We start from the raw sequence: 22,475 nt of genomic DNA, 5'->3' as shown, positions 1-22,475 counted from the left end.
AAAAAGGCTAAGCTATAAGAGCTATAGGCTATTAGTGAAATATTAGATAATAGATAATCTATATTTAAAAGCAACAGAGATTATAATACTAAAGAGAAATAAATAATATAGCTAGAGTATAAGGATTTACTATAGCTAGATTTTAGGTATAAATAGGAGATAGAGGTTTAGAAAAGAATAAGCTCTAGAACCTTAGTTAATTTATAGTTTAAAAAGTATAATAAATAAGAATAGTTTCTATAGATAAGCTAAGAAATAGAAGTAGATTAAGAAGAGGTCTAAAATGGTTATTAGATAATTAATTCCTAAGAGCTATTAAAAGAAGAATCTAAAGGATAAAGAATAGGTATCCTGAAGATATTTATAGAGGTACTAAGAACCTTAGAGATCTAAGAAACTCTACCCTTTTAAAGAACTAATAAAGTGCTCTTAATACCTTAAGACTCCCTTAGAAATAAATATCTAGGAACTTAGGAGTAGTTTAGCTAGAAGAGTAACCTAAATAGTATACTATATATAGGAGACCTATAAAGGGTACTTTACAATAAATCTAATAGTGATAAGTCAGTATTATATATTAAAGATATAGAAGGAATATACTTATATATATAAGAAGACTATATATATATTAGATATATAAGATACCTAATATATAACTTAAGAGCTATAATTAGATACTATAATAAATTATATATAATTAGTAAGATAGATTATAGTAGAATTAATCTAAAATCACTATAGTATATATAAAAACTATACTAGAAGAAATAGTAATTAGTAGCCACTATATAGGGAAGATATATAAAGGCTAAGGCCTTAATAGTGACCTTAAAGGGAAGTAGTATTCTTACTTAAGTTATACTTAACTCTAGAGTAGTAAGAAATTTTATAAGTCTATAGTTTAGTGCTAGATACTAAGTGCTAATAGTCTAGAAGAGCTAAATTATACTAATTATTAGACTATTTAGGTAAAAACTAGGACTAAGAATCACCTATTATATAGAATAGATCTAGATAATTATTAGAAACCATTAAAAAGAAATATATTTCAATATTACTAGATTAGGATAATATAATATAGTGATTAAAGTACTATAGCTAAAACAGTATAACCTAAAGATTAACTAGTAATATAATAGTATCTATTTTAAAAACTGTAAATATAAGTAAACTAAAGAGAGATAGACTAGATAAAAGACACTAAGTAATAAAAGGCTTAGCTCTAGAGAGGCAGAAACTTATTATAACTTATATAAGTGTAAAACTAAACAGAGTTAGTAGCCTAGAGATAGGGTATAGAATAAAACTATAGATATTAGTATTATTGTAATAGTAGAATAGTTGCTAGAAATAACTAATAATAAGCTAAAAGAATATATTATAGTGAACTATAAATCAAAAACCTTTTATATAACTAAGAAAGAAATATAGATACCTAAAGAGTACTATAAGTACTAAGATATATTTAAGCTATTAAGGGATAGTAAGCTACTAAAGTATAGTCTATTTAACTATAAGATTAGGATTAAAAAAGGCAAAAAGCCTATATTCTAACTAATCTATTAGTTATTAAAGTTTAAATTAAAGATATTATAAGCCTATATTAATAAGAACCTAAAGAAAGGTTATATCTAGAAGTTATTATTATTAGCTAGATACCCTATTATCTTTATAAAGAAAAAGGATAGGAGTTTATAACTTTATATAGACTACTAATAATTAAATTTAATTACTATTAAGGACTAATACTTATTGCTTTTAATTAAAGAGATCTAAGACTAGATCTATAGAGTAAAATATTTTATAAAATATAATATCACTAATATATATAATTAGCTATAGATTAAGATAGATAATAAATAGAAAACAGTATTTTAAATAAAATATAGACACTTTAAGTATATAGTAATACTATTTAGGCTTATTAATATACTAGCTATATTCTAGTGATTTATTTTTAGTATATTAGAAAAGTATCTAGATATCTTTATAGTAGTATATCTTAATAATATCCTAGTATTTTCTAAGACTATAGAAGAATATATTAAATATAACAAGAAAGTCCTTTAAAAGCTTTAAAAGACTATAGTGACTCTTAAACTAAAAAAGTGTAAATTTTATATTTAAGAAACTAGGTTTTTAGGGTATATAATCAGTAATAAAGGGTTTAGTATAGAAAAAAAGAAAGTATAAAATATTATTAAGTAGCTAATATTAAAGAACTTTAAAAAAGTATAATAATTTATAGGATTATATAATTACTATTAAAACTATATTTATAATTTTAGAAAAATTATAGTTAGACTTAATAAGATAATAAAGAAAAATAACCACTAAGAATAGAATAGTGAAGCTTAGGAATTATTTAATAAACTAAAGTAATTATTTTTAGAATAAATAATATTAGTAGTCTATAACCTAGAGAAGCTAATAACTATTAAAATAGATATATTAGATTATATACTAAAAGTATAAATAACTTAACTAAGAGATAATAGAAAACTATAACTAATTATATTTTAGTCTAGAAAAATAATCTAAACAGAGCTTAATTATAATATCTATAATAAAGAACTACTAGCTATAGTATTAGTATTTAAGGTCTAAAGGCTATATTTAAAAAGAGTAAAATATACTATAACTATAAAATTAGATTATAAGAATTTAATGTTCTTTATAATAATAAAAGAACTAATTTATAGATAGGTAAGGTAGGTAGAAGTTCTTATATAATATAATTATAGAATTAAATATTATAATAGTAGGAGTAATAGTTAAGTAGATACTTTAAGTTAATAACTAGACTATAAAGAAGGGACTAAAGAAGTAATACCTATAATCCTAACTATAGATACTAAAAGGAATCTTATATATAATTATTAAGTTCTTTTAGTGACTAGTGAAGTTATAGATAATAAATAGATTAAATAGATTAAAAAAGCAACTAAAGATAATATAAAAATATAAGAGATCCTAAATATAGACCTAGAGGAAATAATTAGAAAATAAGATAATAGATTAATCCTAATTTATAGATTAATCTATATACTTTAAGTATTAAGGAAAGAAGTTATTTAATAATATCACAATATACTAATATATAGGTATATAGGAATTAAGAAAACAATTAAATATATCTTACGCAATTACTACTTTCTAAATATATATTAGAAAGTTTAATAGTATATTACAACCTATAACACTTATTAGCAAAATAAACTAGTAAGATATTAGCTATATAGAGAAATACAGAAAAGTAAAGTGCTAATATACCTATAGGAATAGATTATAATAGACTTTATCACTAAGTTACTAGAATCCTAGGGATATAATATAATTATAGTTATTATAGATAAATTGACTAAATATATATATATAATCCTAATAACTAAGAAGATAACAGTAAAGCAGATAGTAAATATTCTGCTAGGATATATTTTTATAAATTATAGGATACTAAAGAAAATCATATTAGACAGAGATAAGCTATTTATTAGTAAGATATAGTAATTATTTATAGATTAGATAGGCATTAATTATAGACTTTTACTAGCCTACTATCTATAAATAAATAGGTAAATAGAATAAATAAACTAAATACTAGAATAGTACTTATAATATTATATAAACTACTAGCAGAATAACTAAATAGGACTATTACTAATTGCACAATTTATATATAATAATGTGATATATTTAACTATAGGAGAATTACTATTTTATACTAACTATAGATATAATCCTTTATTGATTAGTGAACTATAAAGTAACTATACAGTTATAGAATTAGTATAATTACTAGTAATTAGCGTTTAGTAATTATATTTATAGATAATAAGAGATATTAAGTTTCTTAACCTATATATAAAAATATATTATAACTAAAACTATAGGAAGGGGCCTAATCTTAAAAAAGGGGAGAAGGTCTATCTACTATAATAAAATATTAAAATAAAGCGACTAAGTGAGAAGTTAGATTATAAAAAACTAGGGTTATTTATAATTAAAGAAAAGATAGGACTAATTAATTACTGCTTAAAGTTACTAAAAAGTATAAAGCGAATTTACTTAATAGTCTATATATTATTACTAGAATTAGTGCTAAAAGATATATAAATTGCTACTAATATTAAAATTAAAGAAGAAATAAAAGATAAATATAAAGTTAAAATTATTATAAAAGATAGCTAGTTTAATAGTTAGCAGTAATTCCTAATTAAATAGAAAAGGTATCCTACCTTAGAAAATATATAAGAACCTATTATGAATCTAAAGGGCTATCACTAGTTAGTTTAATAGTATTATTATAAGGCGAAGAAGATACCTTAGGGATAGAAGTAAAGAAAGTATTAAAATTAATATTAGTCCAGTCTATAGGGCTTATCAGATTAATAGATATAATTAACTATATTAGAGTAGGACCCTCTAATATAGCTGTGAAGATCTTATTAGGATTATAAATAGTAGATAAAACAGACTTATTTGTGGTATAAGCACTCTTTATAAGATAATCATTTAAATAGATAGGCTTAATATACTTTTTTTTGAGATGATCTAATTCCTCTTTCTTATAATACTTAAGTTCTTTAAGTTTAGTATTATTTTTGTATTTACACATAATAAAGTCGCTAGTGTATTTTTTTAGCAGTTTCTTTTACTTTCGTAAATGTATTACTTTTGCGAGTATAACCTCCTCCTCCTTATTAAGGGATAACTAGAATCGAAGGAGATAGCGCCACTTAGTATTAGAAAAGGACTCCTTTAGTATATTATATTTAGTATAGCTACTAGTATAAACACAGCTAGTATAATAAAAAGACTAGCTAGAATAGATACAGATTTAGTTAAGGGAAATACAGCAAAAATAGGGGACTAGAGACTTAAAGCCTTTATATTTAATTAACTAATAAAGTTTATAATTAGAAACTTTAGATAAAGATATAGTTAGGAAATATAATAAAAGGGAATAGATAAAGAAAGGGTTACTTACTAATAAGGGCTATTACCCTTAAGAGTCTTTAAGATAAAGACCTAAAAGGAGGGGATGATATTATAGACTTAGTATTAGTAATACACTAAAGTATAAAAATAGAGAAGTAATAACTAATCAACTTAGAAGTTATATATAGGAATCTTTAGGTTTAATGGAGGAGCATCAGATTATATAACTCGTCCTATTGGAGAATAGGATAGATATACTAGACGATAGGATTAAATCCTATTAAAGCAATATAAAGGACTAGGTATATAAGGATACTCGTTCACTAGTATATATTTAGTTCTTCGCGTTTAATTAACTATTGTACTTAGAATACCTAGATTGGAATATAATTTATCTTTGTTTAACTTTATATTGCTCGATACCCTAAACTATATCCAATAACCTTAGGAGCTCCCTTAGAGATAGCAATCTCTAAGCGACTGACTTAGTTGGCGCCCCTAATCAATACACCTTTCAGGATAAGCACCTTAAGGACTCTAGACCTATATAAGGCTGGAGCGGCAGCAGTGATGAGAGATAGGTAAGCTTGGAGGGACTGTGGCTACCAAGAGAAGTATTACCTTTGAGGCAGCAAGGCTAACACAGCAGTGGACGATCGGCTGGTGCGTGACATATAGCTAGCTTATTTAACTAAAATCTCTGTGAATAGGCCTTTTTTAATCTACCTTTTTTAGTATACTAGAATCTTTTTAACCTTATACTCCTTTTTACTATTTACTAGTATTAATAGTAATTATAAATTATTAACAATTTATAATAGAAATAGATCTAATACTATAGATCTAACTAATTTAATATAGAACACTAAGTATATACTAGTTAAGATATTTAGTTATATAGTATATAATATAAGAACTTCTTTAACTTAATACTATATATAGATCTAATCTAGCTTCTTTAATAGCTAGTAAAAATAGATATTTTATAAATTTAGCTAGATTTAGTCTCCCTCTTAATAAATTAGCACTATTTATCTTAATTAGTTTATACTCTTCTATTAACTCTCCTAGACTACTATAATAGCTACCTAGGCCTAATTAGTGGTTTCTTATAGCTATTTTATAAATAATTCACCTATATATACTAAAACGCTTATTCTAAGGTCTCCTAATATAATATTACTATTTTTAATTCTAATTAAGTTAATATAGTATCTATAAATAAAAAAAAAAAAGATAAACTAATAAAAGAAATATCTTAGTTATTAATTACTATTACTATAATTAATAATAACCCCTTTTAATTATCCTATATATATATAATATATACTTATAGAATCTATTTAACTTCTTAGTTTATTTACTCTATTAAGCTATTTATCTAAAAATAAAAAGCTATAAATAATTAGTACTAAATTAATAGCTTTTTATATATAATTTACTAGAATCCACTTATAAACTATAATCCCTTATTACTAATAATTACTAATAGTAACCTATAATATATATAGAAATAAGCTAAAAATACTTTTATAAGCCTCTCTATAGTAATCTCCTTTATTCTAATTAAAATAATACCTTTTATTAACCTATCTATTATAATTAATAGATTAGTTAAACTATCTTTTTTTAATAGTAATAGGTTAGTAATAAAATCTATTAATATATTAGTTTAAATTTACTAAGGAATTAGTAATAATTTTAATAAGCTATATCTTATATCTCTCTAAACTATTATCTATTAATATATATAATAGTTTCTTAAAAATTATTATATATCCTTTACTACTTTTAGCTAAAAAAACTATTAATAGGTTATATCCTAATCTAAATAGCTAGTGATATAGGAATTATAAACCTTCTATATAATTCTAGTATATAATAGCTTACTTTTTAGAATCTATACTCTTTATTAAAAATATAATAACCTTTATTTATCTAGGTAATATTTAAATAAGCTAGTCTTTATATCTATTTTAGTAGTAATTTAGTGGTCTCCCTTCTATAGTGCCTTATAAAATAGATAATATATTTAGTTTTTAGCCCTAGTTTTTATTTATTTATTCTATAATTCTTACTCTTTAAATATAGGGATTTCAGTATTAAAATCTAAATATACTTTTTTATTATATCTAGTATAAGACTATTAAAATCTTCTAGAGTAGCTAAATTAAACTAATACCTTTTTAAAAAAAGTATAAAACTAATTTAATAGCCTTTTATATATTATATTATATAGTATATCCTATAAATAATAGAATAAAATATTAAGGTATAATATAAATTTTTTAGGTTAATACTACAGAGTAAAATCAAACTTATTTATTAAATCTACCTAATATATCTACTATTTATTTAACTATTTTACTTTATTAAAATATCAGAGATTTTTATAGTCTATTATAATAGTAAATTATAAGACTATCTTTAACTTAAGCTTTTATTTATATAGTATATATATAATTACTAAGAGTTTTTTATTATAAATCTTATAATTCGCCTTAGCTAGTAAGAATTTCTATAATATATATATATAAAAGGCTAGTTCACTATCCTTTTAACACTATAATAAAATAACTTTAGTTACCTATCTTAATATATTTATTTTAGCTATAATTTCCTTCTCTTTTTTAAAATATATAAGAATTAGTATCTTTATAAATAGCTTTTTTAGTTCTTTAAAGCTTTATTAGTACTCTCTATCCTACTAAAACTATATATTCTTCTTTATTAAATTTATTAATAATACTAATAAAGCAGTAAATTAAAGGATAAATAACTAATAAAAGTTAATAAATCCTAAGAACCCTTAAACTTCTTATACTAATTTTAGTACCTCTTATAAGTATATAGCTTCTACCTTTTTTAGGTTAATATATATATACTTTTATCTATATAAATAATAAATCTAAGATATTTAATAGACTATTGTTTAAATTCTAACTTTCTAATATTATACTATAATCTAGTATTCTTTAACTTCTATAGTACCTTATATATCTTTTAATAGTAATCTATTAGTAATCTATTAATATATATAATTATATTATTAATATAGATAAAGATAAAGTTATTAAGATATTTCTATAGGGTCTAATTAATAAATCACTAAAATATTATAAGGGCTCTTATAAGTTTAAAAAAAATAATATTCTATTTAAAAAGACTATATTAGGTCTAAAATACTATCTTTTACTCTTCTCTAGGAGAGATCTATACCTTATAGGAAGCTATAATAATATCTAGTTTAGTAAACTATTTTATTTTTAATATATTTTATAAAGTCTCCTATATTAATAATAAAAGATACTAATCTTTTATATTTAGGGTATTTAACCTTTAGTAATTAATATAGAATTATATATCTCCTCTTAGCTTCTTAATTAGTAAAATTAGTGTAGCTACTAATAACTAGCCTATATAGATAAAATTCTTTTTTAATAGATTAATTAATATCTTCTATAAATAGAGAAGTTCCTCTTTATTTATACTATATAAAAGACTATATAGTAAATACTCTTTAAAGCTGTTTTAGTCTTTTTTTAGTAGGATTTTATAATTAATCCCTTACTAATAATATAGTAGCTTCTTAGCTAGTTATTAACTAAAAATATTTAGCTATAATTAATACTATTTTAGTAGCTTCTCTTTTAGATTAATATACTTTTTTAGTTTTAGTATATAATCAATATTATCTAATATAACCTCCCTAATCTAGAGGTATTTTAGTTATAGAATACTATTAAATAGCTATTAAATTAATAGTATTATCTTTATATACTATATTTATAGCTTTTTTATACTAATTAGTCCTATTAATTTATCTATCTAGTTCTAGTACTATATTCTCTCTCCTAACTTAGTGAAAATATCTATATACCCTTTCTTTAGTAAATAGATAGTATTAATATCTTTTATCTAAGGTTTTCCTAGGATAATCTTATCTATCTAGTCTTTAATAATATAGATAAATACTTTATCCTACTAATACTTATAGATATCTATATTAAAATAAATAATATACTTAATTTATCCTTGATTTAGTACTACTCTATTAAGTATTTAGGTAGGGATATAAATATATAAGAGGTTAAAAGCTTTTATAAGTAATCTATTTATAGTTATATAACTTAGATATCCTAAATTAACTAGACCCTTTATAAACTGAATTCTATTTATTTTAATATTAACTAAAAATAGTAGCTCTTTACTATTAAATAGCTTTTTAACCTCCTTTTACTCCTATTTATAACTAAGAATAAGAGCTATTTATTTTCTAACTTACTTTTTTTAGTAGTAACTTTTTTAATAATATTTCTTTTAGTATCTTCTTTAATAGCTATAGAATATAACTTCTTTATATAGGTTAATTATTTAGTTTTTAAGGCTTTTTTAGTAAAAGATTAACTCTCTTTCTTTTTTAATAATCTTATAGTAATATAACTAGATTTAAAGTAATAAATTAGTAAAAGTTTATATTTAGTAACTATATAATTATTTTTTCTATATTTTAAATAGCTTCCTTTTTTATAATATTTATTTATTTTTTTATTATTAATCTAATATATATATTTTTTAGGTTAATTAATACTATTCTAGTGATATTTTAAATATAAATTAGTATAGTTTATAGAAATAGTAGGAGTTTAATCTATTTTATTATATAATTTTAGCTTTAATTTAATTTTTTATTTTAATTTTATCTATTAATCTAAAAAGAAATTAAAGTTTAAAATATCTATATTAGTGCTAATCTTATATAAATAAGAGATTAACTTTTAAAAAGTAGTAAATATATTATAATTTATTAATAATTTATTTATAGTTTAGCTTAAAGAACTAAAAAAGATTTAGTATTTAGTTTTATCTAGCTAAGTTATTATATTAGTATCAGTAAATTCCTTTTTGAATTAAAGAAGGGACTTTAAAAAAGACACTTTATCTTACTACTTTATCTAATATAGCTAGTATATTATATAAATTTAAGAGTTTAGATCACTATAGATACCTTTTAGATAGTTTAATATTATCTTTAGTCTAATATTAAATTAATAGTAACTTACTAATATTCTAGTATTTATCTATATAAGACCTTTAAATCTTAAAAATATATATATAAATTAGTTAGTAAAGCTTTTAACTATTTTTTTATTAATATTTAGTTTAATTTTTATTATAATATACTAAATTAACTATTTATTTACTTTTTTACTATATTTTAAGGGATTAAAGAGATAGAGTCTTAGTTAGTAATATTTTTTAGTTATAGTTAGTATAAAATTAATAGGTATTTATATTAGTTCTATAGATTTTTTAATAATATTATTACTACTATTACTATTATTAGGAGCCTCTATACTCTTAGTATTTTACTAAGCTAAAAGCTTTTTAAGATAATATAGTCTTTCTTTCTACTATATAGCCTTTTACTAATAACCTTCTATATATTGCTAGAATAGGGTTATAAGCTACTAAATTAATTAGCCTTAGATTAATTATCTTTAAGCTATCTACTATATAATATTCTATAGCTATAGTAATAGAATATTCTTTTATACCTAATTTTCTATATTTTTAGGACTTCTAACTACTAATTAAATATATTTTAATAGCTTCTACTATATATATACTAAGGGATATATATTTTTTAGTCTTATAATATATATAACTATTAGTGTTTAAGAACTAGGGCCCTTTTAGGTCTTTTTAATATATATTAAGCACTAATAATATATATAAGACTTCTACTGTTCTTCTTAGTCTAAATTAAAGGTAATTTAGGGGTAATTTAACTATGTATCTAAAAGTAAGACTTAATTAGGGCTTTCTGCTGATTTTAATAGTTTAATGACTAGGTATTAGAAAATCAATATATATAAAGGGCTATAGCTAAAAAGAAGTCAATTTAACTAGGCTAATATACTATTTATCTCGATCTTAGAGAAAGGAATCTCTCTGTAGGAATTAGGTGGGTTTTATATATGCAGGAAGTGAAGGGCATATGCCTCACGTGATCCATACTGGGTCCTGGCCTATTACAATAATTATTTTATAAAAGGCTATAATCTTCTTAATAGAGATCTTTTTAGTATTAAGACTAACTAAAATCTTTTTATTAATTAAAAGAACACTTACTAATAAAGAAGCAAAATAAACCTAATTAATTAACTCTACTTTTAAAATTATATCTATAAAAAGCCTATAAATTATATATAAAACCCCACCTAAACTATTATAGCTTAAATAAAAAATAGAATTAATATTATATCTATAAAAGTATTAAATACTACTCTTTAGATTATTTAAAGAATAAAAAGGCTATAATCTAATCTTTTTAGTAAAAAAATAATAAATTACTAAAGAATTAAATCAATAAAATATTAAAAAATAATAGTAAGTTAAAGTAATATTTATAATTTTTACTTAATAGCCTTTAGTAAGTACTACTATATAACTCTATATTTTAATTACTATTTAAAATACTCTTAAAATATATATAGATCTTAATATTTATAAAAAGGCTAATTTAGTTAGCTAATAATTTATATAGAGATATAAATTTTAATAAACTAAACTTAATACCCCTAAAATCTTAGAGATCCTATAATCTTCTATACCTATATATAGAGTATAGAAAATCCTTATTATATTAATAAATAGTAAAGGTACTAAAAAGTTATTTATTTAACCCTATATTATAATTCCCTATATTATAATTAATTAAGACCTAAAATTTAAAGATAGCTTTATCTTACTTTTTTAGACTACTATTAATAACTATTAAATATATCTATCTTTATAAAATAGAAATTAGTAGTTTAAATAGTCTATATTCTCCCTCTTTACTATATATAAATTTATAAAATCCTATTAAAACTATATATATATCTATATAGTTATTTAATTACTAAAAAAAATATAGCTACTTAATAATAACCTAAAATATATTTTAAATACCACTAAATTACCTCTAAAACTATACTAATTTATTAATATTTTTTCTTCTTAAAAATTAAAAATCTTACCTTATAGTAAAAGTACTAATTATATTATTAATCTTAATCCTAATAAAAACCCTCTATATAGACTAATCTATCTACTTGAGAGAGTGAGGTTGTACAAAGGAAGGATAATCATACATATGAATGATGATGATGGAGGATCTATCTATATGAGAGGAAGCTTAAGTGTATGGGTCATATAACACCCATATATGAACACCCCCCTAGCTACCAAGCTATAGATACAGATGATATTGATGTCCATCAAGTATATAATTTAATCTAGCCAATCAGAGGCCAGGAATCAGCACAGGAAAGCGCAGTTTAGGTCGTAAGACCTAATAAGCTAATAAAATAGTTATATTTAGTCTATTTAAGCAGTTTAGTTAAACCATCGGTGACCTATTCAACCGAGGAGACCTATTAGAATATATAGGTAAACTTACGCACCTCGTCGCGTATATAATACTATTTAATAGCAATATAATATATATCCTGATAGAATTCAGAATTCCTAATTAAATTAAGATATCCCTTATTATCTCTATAGATAGGTATAGATTATAGTGTTAGTTTAGAGACTCTCCCGGGAGATAAACCATATCGTAATCACGGCGACACTGTGTGAGCAATTGGCTCCCGAATAAAAGTTTTTGGTTATAAGCCAGTGGCTCAGCAGAACATAAAGTCTCCGCTATATATCCCACCTCAGGCATGATTAGGGTCAGGGCACGAGTACATGCATCGCTCTCCAGTGATTCGTGTTGATTCTTTCCCCTCGTTAGGATCCGCTGATCCCGTCTCTCCCGAACCCACTGAGTCTGATATCAACGAAGTTCTGACTGTCGAATGCTAACCAGCATCTTCCGATACTCATTCTTGTAGAAATTGACAATCTCGGCGTTTTCCCCTTTCTCACAGAGTAGGACGATATAAGCGTGTAAGTTCGTCAGTTCCTCTCGCCGCAAAACGGCTTCCTCTAATTCGGCAGAGAGTTCTTAAGGCAGCCTAACCTCACGAAATTACCCGTATCCTTGAAAATATTCTATGTGATAAGTCTCTTCTTCTTCGTCCAACACATCGCCAATAGTATCGATCGATAAACAGTGCGCTTAGTAGTGTATTAGATACGTTCTCTCACTTTTATAGCCGTAGATCTGGGATACAGGTGCAGAACCATGTCTTGCTACACGGAATCAGCCATACGTCCCTGAACAGAAGCCGGGGTTATAACTTATATTTGATTTTCGTGCCAAGAGATCGACGAATATCGTGTATCGTGGCTCGCTTCGAATATCCGGCTATAGTAAGGATCTGACGGAGGAAGGTACAAAATCGCTGCTTGTCAAGTACCACCTCTTGAGCGCCTTGCGCAGTGACATTTCTGAAAACGGGTCCATCCAAGGCACTGTCTTTCCAACGAAATGGAATTTCTGTGTATTGCCCGTCACGAAGATCAAATTGAGCCAAGTCCTCCATTGACTCCATACCAAACAGAGCTCTATCCCGTAAAGCAATTGTAAGAAGAAAGATACCAGTGGCAAACTGCGGTCGATTATGGTCTCGAATCCCAATTCTAAATCTGACAACCGATTAGTTACCGCACATAGATCGGAAAAAGCCGAAGTGGAAATTCCTTACACTGTATAATTCGGGTCACGATTGTTCTTTAACCACTTTTGATCAACCCGCCATCCTACCTTGTAGGGCGCATCCGCAGAGCGGAATAAGACTAGTTCGATATGCTGCGAAATTAACTCAGCAAAAAGCCTGCACGAGTTAAGAATATCATAACTCTCTCACCTAGTATCGGAGCCCTCACTTTTCCCTGTGTTTCGCATCCGGTATAAGAGCCCCGATCCTTGCTCCAGTGAAGAGGAATACCTACAGTGCAAATACAATGAAGACTTTGAGTAGACCGTGAAGGAAGATAGGACTATCCCGTGCCCATATAGAAGAGACGATGCTTCGAAAGTCGTCTCGAGTAAAGTTGAACTTCTGCTTTTTGATATCTTCGATGACTTTATCATCGACTAGCAGGGTTTTCTTAATCCACTGGTTGAGGTCAGTCAAATCCACCCAGGAGGGTAACCCAACATACAGCGTATATCTCGCTTCGGTCTTCTACCGGGATTTTACTTGTCGTAGCTTTTTCAAACCCACATATAAATCTCTCGGCAAATGCACAGATGGTTCTCACCGTGAGCTTTTTACCTGAACTGAGTCTCCCCTGGTCCTTAGCAGAGCCTATGTACCAACGAATGAAATCTTTGATGCGAACAATATCTGAAGCAGGGGAGCCAATCTTGAGGACATAACCAGATGCTTCGTAATTCTCTTCCACAAGATACCTGTGAACATAGTTAGAACAGGCCTAGTTTCCAGTTTTCTGGGAGGTCACGTACTCCGTATATAGGGTGAGACACTGACGATGCAGGTCGTTAGTTTCGTCAAGGCGGTCATTTTTACCCCTGATAGAATCTTCTTCCTGATGGGCTCTTGAAATATAACCAGAAGCAAGACGACGCTCACAGCGCCTCTTGCGGGCATCTTCACCGCACCAAAAGGATCCTCTGCCCATAGTCAGCGAGGAGATCAAAGCATGAAGTGTAAGAGACCAGCTATTTGTATATGGAAAAGACAAGTTGAGAAGAGAAAAGGAATGAGATGTTGGTCGCTTGATGAGCTTGCAGGCGTAACAGAGACATCCTTTTTATACCTTCGTCAGAGCTATTGTGATGCAATGTTTGTGTCTGGTAAATTTCGTCACTTGAAAGACTTCCAATACCCCATCAAAATTATGGTTGCGTCATATACACCGTGCATTTTCGCGGAGATGGGTATTGTAGAGACGGTCAATTTGGCATCGTTGTCTGGCTAATGGTACAGAATATTGAGGGATGGGTAGCTCACGACGCACGTGACTGATCACTGACCCCGCCCCGAGTAGGATCTGACGCCTGCTGAGCGCTGGCTGAGCCTTGACCGGTGATGAGAAATACTCAGTGAGCACCCCCGTGAGCGCCCTCATCAAAGCGGCCTCATCCAAATAGGGCAAGGCGCGTCGATTCTAGAAAATCAAGTCTGTATATATACATATATATATCTATAATAAATGCGAACGTCATAATAAAGATAACCGACAGATGATGCATCTCAAAGACCGTGGCAATCAGCCTAGACTGGTCATCCAAAATATGCCCTTGGAGCCACGGTCCAACAGTGGGTATACGGCGAACAACGCAGACTCTAAGCAATTATTACCACCTCCATGCGAATCGAAGTGAGGATTCGCAATCATGCAGAAGAGCATCTCAGGATGATGACCAGGCGTTAGCGCCATACAAGGCGGCCAGCGCAAAGTGGCTACCCAGCGTCGGCCGTGCACGAAAAGAGTACGACTCGCCTGCCGAGTACCCATTGCTGGCGGCAACCCAGTACCGATCTGAGAACGGAGCAGAGTTCAATCCGTTAGATATGTATGAGTGCATGTCGCTGATGAAGATGTCCCGGGCATCGCCGCTCACCGTAGCCGCGACAAAGGCCTGCCAATTGGTCTGGCCCCAGCCGAGGGACCCGTCCAATGGAATTCCGGCTGTGTCACGAACGGTCGGGTAAAAGTCGGCAGTCGCGTTGTACGCGTCGTCTGGGAAGACGTCCAGCCCGAAAAGCACATCCGCGTAGTGGTTGAAGACGAGGAACCAGGGAGTAGTACCGTACTGGATCAGGAAGCGGGTGCCATCGGCATCAGTTCCCAGGTGGTCCGTCCAGATCTTGACACCCCAATCCTGTCCTGCGGTGGTGTAGTTGGTCAGGTCGGCGATCTTGCCATAAGTCGCCAGGCCGACGGCGGCCTTGACTCCAAGGTTGGTCTGGTTGGCCAGCTCTCCCAGAGCATCGTTCAGCGACAGCTGCGAAGCTGGGTAGAGTCCGTTCGCGTACAAGTACTCCGCATACGTCTTCAGCTGGGAAGCATACGTGGTCGTGAAGTCGGTGTTTCCGGAGGCCTTCTGGTATGCGTACGCAAGAATGATCAAGTTCCCGCTTTCCTCGATGGGCATTGATTCGCCATCGGACAGATGACCCGTCGCGTTGGGATAGTTAGCGCCGAGATCGTGCACGAAATAGGTTTCGGAGTAGTCATCACTGCCGGTGTACTCGAGCACCGGAGTGAGCAGTAGTTTGATATACTCGGGGCTCAGGATATAGAAGATGGGGAACGTCGCGTAGATGACATCGACGGTGTTGATGTTACCATCGCTAGAGATTTCCTTGATGAAGGCGCGGGTCTCGCTGGTGTCGAGCGACTCGTTCGGGATGGTCAGCTCGATCCCGCCGTAGACCTGACGCACGGACAGAGCCAGGATGTCGGAGTAGTTCGAGCCATAGCTGGACGCGCCGGTGCTCTGGATCAAGTCGTCGAAGGTGGTCGACTCGGAGTTCGCGGAGTCGTAGTCATCAAGGAAGTACGAGACGGCGGCCACCGTCTCGGGGTAGGTCGCGCGATAGTAGCCCGTCTGCGCCGCGCCGAGAAAGTTGATCGACTTCTCGCGCACGTGACCGACGGCGAAAGTGACCGCCGATTTGCTGGCGGTGGTGCCCAGATCGTGAGCGAATCCCACCACGCCGCCCGAGGTCCAGTCGGCGTGGTCGCCTGTCAGGGTGCCGTTGGTGACAAAGGTCTCGCGGACGGAGTTGCGCGGGCCAGAGGCCGTGGAGAGCGTCGAGCTATCGGACGGGCGACTAGCGTAGACGGCGCTGCCCCACAGAGCCTGTCCATCGCTGTTCTGAGAATAGGGCGCGGCCCCGACCGCTTGGATCTGGAACACGCTCGTCGATCCGTTGGTGGAGTAGCTCCAGCTCGAGTCGCTCGATTGCCCGGTCCAGCTGGAGTCGATGTCCGAGTAGACCTGCACCGAGGTCGAGTCGCCTGCCGCGAGCGTTACCGTGAGATAGGAAAAGGGGAGTGATTGGCGCAGGTAGTTCTTTGGCGAGACGGGCGAGAAGAAATCGAGGGTGAACTCGCGCGATCCCGCCGTGACGGTGAAGATGGAATGAGTCGAGGTGTACGAGGCGTCGGTGACGGTGGCCGACTCGGTGCCGTCGTTGGGGCTGTCGACGCCGAACAGGTTATAGGTGGTGTCGTCCACGCGCGCCAGCACCGACCATACCAAGTCGTTGCCGGCCCAGAATTGCGCGTTGTTCGAGGCCAGTGACGCGACGTCATTGCCGGGGAGCCACGCTGTTGGTCGATCAGCAACCGAGTCACCAAATTCCGGGGGAACGACAGGATCAGCAACGTACCCGACAAATATGGACTCCGCACCGCCAGAGGATATGATGGAGGCTTCACGGGGGAATACGTGATGGCATTGCTGGTCGACACCAAGCTAGATGTCACCAGAGTGATAGCCCCGAGGACTCGAGACAACATGGTGCCACTGGCTGCAAACGATGTGACTCTCGATCCGCTCTCCAAGAGCGTCCTGGGGACTTGAGGGATGTTCGAGAAGGCTTCGCGCGGTATGTCGATCATCAAGCAACGAAAGGGGGACCCAAGGACTCGGATGCGAATCTAGGGATATATACTGCAAGCTCACCCAGGCCAGAATGCCATCGTCCGGAAACGGAGGGAGTCCACGGCCTTCAAATACCGGCACTGCTCCACGCGACAAAGCGACAAAGCACTTGGTTGCAACGCGCCGATCCAACAGTGCATCTTTTTTTTTTCTCCGATCACAACACCTCGAGTGCTCCTTGCGTAAGGCCCTCATGCACACCCGCACCCCATCCCGTCGATAGTTCGAGGTGGGGAGGGAAGAGACGTCAGTTGATGCACGACGATGCGGTGGGTAAGAGAGTCGTCGTGCCCAATGCGACTGTGTGAGCATCGACTTGGCTTTGGAGCTCCTCCTGTATGGACAGTGGAAGCACGTCATTGCGCACCGCCATGATGAGCCCCGGCCACCGCTTCTCTGCACGATCGGCACTGTATTCGAATGAACAATAGTCGAGAGGCGAGAGCCGAGCGGTGGTTTGCTCGCAAAGGCCCAGCCGAATGGCGTCATGAGGAATCGCATGGCGGGATTCGTTGAGTGTGCGGCTTCATTGGAGCGCCTTTCGTGTTTCTTTCTTCCCTATTGTTTGCTTAGGGACGCTGTAGACAAGGGAACTTCTCCCCGGCTTTCATCCGACATGTACCAAACTGGCATAATCTATGGTCCGCTCGTCTCGTTCCGAGCTCGACCGTGGTAGATGCTGCAAGGGCGAGAAGTAATAGTGCGATGCAGGACTTTGCCATAGATAACGGCATAACGTCGGCATTGACTCCCTCGTCCCACTCTCGCACTCGCCTTGGCTCCCCGCCATCCATAGTCCTACTCCGACCATCAATTGTCCCTCATCATCCCATTTTCGAGCTTCGTGATGTGCTCGGCCATCGCTCAGTGCGGGGTATACTTCATCCACGATCCACGCATCCGCCCGAGCCAATCACTACGACCAGTGCACGGCATCGCAGCCAGAATTGAGGTCATCAGACATCACTCGCAGCGAGATATGCCTCATCCAGTCGGTGCTGACACTCTCCCCGCTTATGGCTTCTTCGCTTGGCATCTACCTGCTGCGCCGCCCTCTGACATCCAACATCCAACATCCATCGCAAGTCTCAACTTTCCTGTCTGCCTCCCTCCAAATGGACGGCTAACTACACGATACTTGCCAGTATCACAAGATCGAGATTCGTGCAACATTGCCCGCGTCCAAGCTTTGTGCATGATAATCAGGGGCACGTAGATCTGCTGACGACGACTTCCTCGTTCACCACTCCCCAGCCTCGACGCGTCGCGGCCCCTCCGATACCTACCACGAGTCCGGGCTCACAGATGAGTGTGAGGCGCTGCTGCAGGGGGCCGATGCCCTGGCAGCACGTTCCCCTGGTACCGGAGAAGCTGCAGAATCTCGGATCGGGGATCGGGACCGAAAACCGAAGATCGACTTCTGTGCTCTCTTTCTCTTTCCGAGCGCAGTTAATCCAAGTACGCGATAATGCTTGTGCCTTTGGCCAGGCATTGGGTGATCGCTGTTTGGGGATTGATACTGCCTGAACGTCTTTCAAACCGCACCCGACTATCGGTTATTACTGACAGTAGTAGTCTATTTGGAGTATATCCGAAAACTACGCGAACCATTGCACGAGGACTTCTGAGTTAGTGGGACTCAAGAGCCTCGGGCTCTAACCCGAATGCCCTACTGGATCCGTGGCTCCAGGCTGTCATCGCGTCCCAGGAACTGCGCCACTAGGGCCCACTCTCCAACCCACGAGACACTTGGGCTTACACCGAGAATGGTAAATCAGTGGATTGACCGAACAAGATAATATATACGAGCGACCGATCCGTCGCCAAGGTATAAACACGGCCGAGGGCCAACACAACAAGAAGCCAGACACCCCCCAGCACCGGTCCGTGTAGCAATAGGGAAAACCCAAGAAGATAAAGAATAGGCCACCGAGAACACCGTAAAAGCCAGCGCGCCTCCCTTTTGGCCTCCCGCGTCTTGAGCCGCCAACGCAAGCAAGTGAAACAAAATAAAGATACCCAGGTTCCATTCAAGTCATCCGTCTCCCCGCGGGGGGCGTGGAGACGCGAGTCAACTCCGCGCCAGGTGGGTGACTCGTCGTGTCATGCTGGAGGGAAGAGTCCGCGGCCCATCCAGACAAAAGTTTATTTTCTGTTGTTGCATTATTTCTAGTAGTCACCTTCGTCGTCGTCATCACCATCGCCGCCTCGGCCGCGAGGACCCTTTACACCATCCTTGCGGATGGGGATCTTAATGCCTTGCAGCGCGAAACATTTGCTGAGTTGGGTACTCTCGATCACGCCGGGGAACTTCTTGGCCGAGAAGACCTGGAAAGGCTCGCTGAAAACCGAGGCGAGAACGGGGGCAGAACCGTGGTTGATAATGGGAGCGCCGTTGCTTGTTTCGGTGGACTGCGTACCCACATTGACGAAACTCATCTTCAGTCTATCAAGCTGATGAGCATCACTGCATGGTTGTCCGCACCAGCGGGGGCAACTTACCGGAATGTACCCTCCGTCCGCACACTCAGGTCCTGCAGGATGAACCACACGCCGATCTTGTTGTCAGGATCCGTCAACCGGAATGCACTCGCGCTCAGGCTGCCAATGAGGTTGCGCGTGAACATGCCTCCTGGGCCACCCGAGACGGGCTGTGCGGGCGACATGGAGGCTGGCATCTGGCCGCCCGGTGGGTAACCGTACTGTGGGTAGCTGACGGTCTGGCCGTACGCATTTTGATATGTCATCGGCTGGGTACCGTAGTAGTTGTTGACTGGCGGATAGCCGACCTGGGGTCCGTATGGGTTTTGGCCGTAAGTCGGGTAAGTAGGAGACATGCTCTGAGGCGGCGGTGGATATGAGGAGGACATGGCGGTCGAGATTGAAGGGGAGGTGGCAGAGTGCTTCACGAGGTTCACCTCGTTTGTTCCATCGGCGTTCCATAAGTCGACGGTGAGCACGTAGAATGAGGTATCAATTTCACTACGATCACACGACCAGGTCAGTCAAAGGCACCGAGGCGAGTCGGGATGCGGGGAGAGATCGTACTTGATGTCGATTTCTTTCTGAGTGTGTTCATCTCGTACAATCAACCGGATACATGGAGGTGGAGTGATTGGTCGTCGATCCTGGCCATTCCGAGTTAATCATGAGCAGCTCACGATGCATGCCGCGGACGGGAGCACCCACCTTATCACCGAAACCACACATGCGAGCCCGAATGGGCTGTTGGACGACTTGTAAGGACCATATGCGACCCTCATGGCTGGTGGTGATCGGGGCGAGGTGATCGGATGAGCGTAGCGGGCCGGAGCCTGGATAGGCGGCGGACGGGCCAGAGATGCGGTCCATTGAGAGAGGAGGTGGTGGCGGCGGCACCGGATGGGCGGCGTACATGGTTCGTGATGGGGAGGAACCGAGGACGACGCTCGCGAGGAAAACGACGGGTCCCTCCTGTTATAGATCGAGGTGGTGGGAGCGAGGAAGGAAAGGTGGAGGAGGGGAGTGACGTTCTCGAATTCGGCAGACTTTTGGTTGCAGCCACCGTCGGGTCGCGTTTTGCCGGCAATATTCAAGAGACACCTTCTTACATCTTTGTCATCGTAGCATGTCTACTATTCCGATTTCAGAAGGCGGAATGACTTTCAGTAGAACTAAAAATCCACCTTCAAAGACAGCCCCCTCTTGTTGTCTGGTCTCGCTGCTAGGGTGCCTAAATCAGACTAGCCTGGGGACAGTGTATTAGTGTATTTATTCCGTTCTGATAAAACCAGAGGAAGAGGAATCATGTGATTCATAATTACATGATCCCCCGTGAATTTTGAATTATCCCGGAAATAGAAAACTTTCGATTTCACAAGGGTTTGACCTTGGGTTTCTGGGGAAAAAATAGTATTGTATATAGATATCGTATAATCTATATATGCTTTTTTTTTCCTGCTACAGCGGTGCCAAGGAAGTTTTGTAACGGGTATATCAGGCGGAAATACTTGATGTCCTTCTCAATAGCTACTTCTAGTCGTGTAGCTGCCTATAGCTAGTCAGGTGACTATATCGACTTAAGCTATCATTCAAGCGCAATCTGCTCCTACCCAGGTACCCCAACCCCGCCACTCTGGCCGTGAGGATCTCCCTGGAGCGCAGGTGGGGCAGAGGTTGATTTCATTCCCAACTGTCAAAAGATCCGCCACGCAGCCGGCGCAGGAACCTCGACCCAGGCGGTCGGGTTTGGGGGGTAACGCCTGCGAATGAGAGCGGCCCATTGGTGCCCCAAGTGCATGTACCCTCGATGTAACCGCAACTGCAAGACTCAAGAGGATCACGAAAAACCCGGCCCTTGTTACGGACACGCCGTTTGCGGAAATCCACCATCGGTCACCGCTATTCAATACGACGAGGCGGTGCAGCAGATCCGGATTCGGCATCTCGCATCAGTCCAATCGTTGCGCTTCTCGGCTCATCCTCAGGGCCGTGCACGCTGGCGAGTGGTATACTGACTCGACCCAATGGCCGATGAGGTCGGGGCGGATTGAGGATAGGTACCAAGGCGGTGGTGACATGATGGGCTGCTATCCCCGATTTGCGAGATATCGCCAATGGGCCGATGCTATCTGACAAGGGGCAGCCGTGCGCCCGGCCGCGGAACCGCATCCCCGCAACCCAGGTTTGAGCGACGGGCCTCCTGGACCCAAGAAGATGTGAACCTCGACTGCGTACCGAGTGTTACGCTCCATCCGGCATCTCAATCCGTACAACCAACACGCTGATATGGATCGCGGATCATGAGGGCGGGTCAGGATCGTGGTGTACAAGTCGAATGGCAGGTGCTTCATACTGACCACATTCCAGGAAATGAGATGACCGAAACACCGACCAACACACGCTATCTTGCCGGATGATAAATGGCCCAAACGACTCCTTGTATTGTCTGCTCTGGATTCTTGCAAAGAATTGG

General features: G+C 35.7%; 3 protein-coding genes across 3 annotated transcripts; all 3 read right to left on the bottom strand.

Annotated features, from left to right (window-relative positions):
* Positions 1–13,169: 13,169 nt before the first annotated feature.
* N7459_004524 (uncharacterized protein) lies at positions 13,170–14,523 on the bottom strand (the record flags this gene model as incomplete). Its single annotated transcript, XM_056943708.1, has 5 exons — positions 13,170–13,524; positions 13,584–13,712; positions 13,831–13,997; positions 14,044–14,293; positions 14,348–14,523. 5 exons carry the CDS (start codon positions 14,521–14,523, stop codon positions 13,170–13,172), a joined length of 1,077 nt encoding a protein of 358 aa, XP_056800591.1.
* A 733-nt stretch (positions 14,524–15,256) lies between these two features.
* N7459_004523 (glutaminase family protein) lies at positions 15,257–17,376 on the bottom strand (the record flags this gene model as incomplete). The annotated part of the gene is made up of 2 exons (XM_056943707.1): positions 15,257–17,184; positions 17,247–17,376. 2 exons carry the CDS (start codon positions 17,374–17,376, stop codon positions 15,257–15,259), a joined length of 2,058 nt encoding a protein of 685 aa, XP_056800590.1.
* Positions 17,377–19,690: 2,314 nt separating this feature from the next.
* Positions 19,691–20,917, bottom strand: N7459_004522 (velvet factor family protein; the record flags this gene model as incomplete). Its single annotated transcript, XM_056943706.1, has 4 exons — positions 19,691–19,967; positions 20,024–20,503; positions 20,570–20,649; positions 20,711–20,917. The coding sequence occupies 4 exons, from the start codon at positions 20,915–20,917 to the stop codon at positions 19,691–19,693; spliced, it is 1,044 nt and encodes a 347-aa protein (XP_056800589.1).
* Positions 20,918–22,475: the final 1,558 nt, after the last annotated feature.

The sequence above is a fragment of the Penicillium hispanicum genome, assembly GCF_028827665.1.
Source record: "Penicillium hispanicum strain IBT 35686 chromosome Unknown utg000004l_segment0_segment0, whole genome shotgun sequence".
Taxonomy (NCBI): Eukaryota; Fungi; Ascomycota; class Eurotiomycetes; order Eurotiales; family Aspergillaceae; genus Penicillium; species Penicillium hispanicum.
Note: the sequence above shows the minus strand (reverse complement) of the source record. Positions and strands in the feature narration are given on the sequence as shown.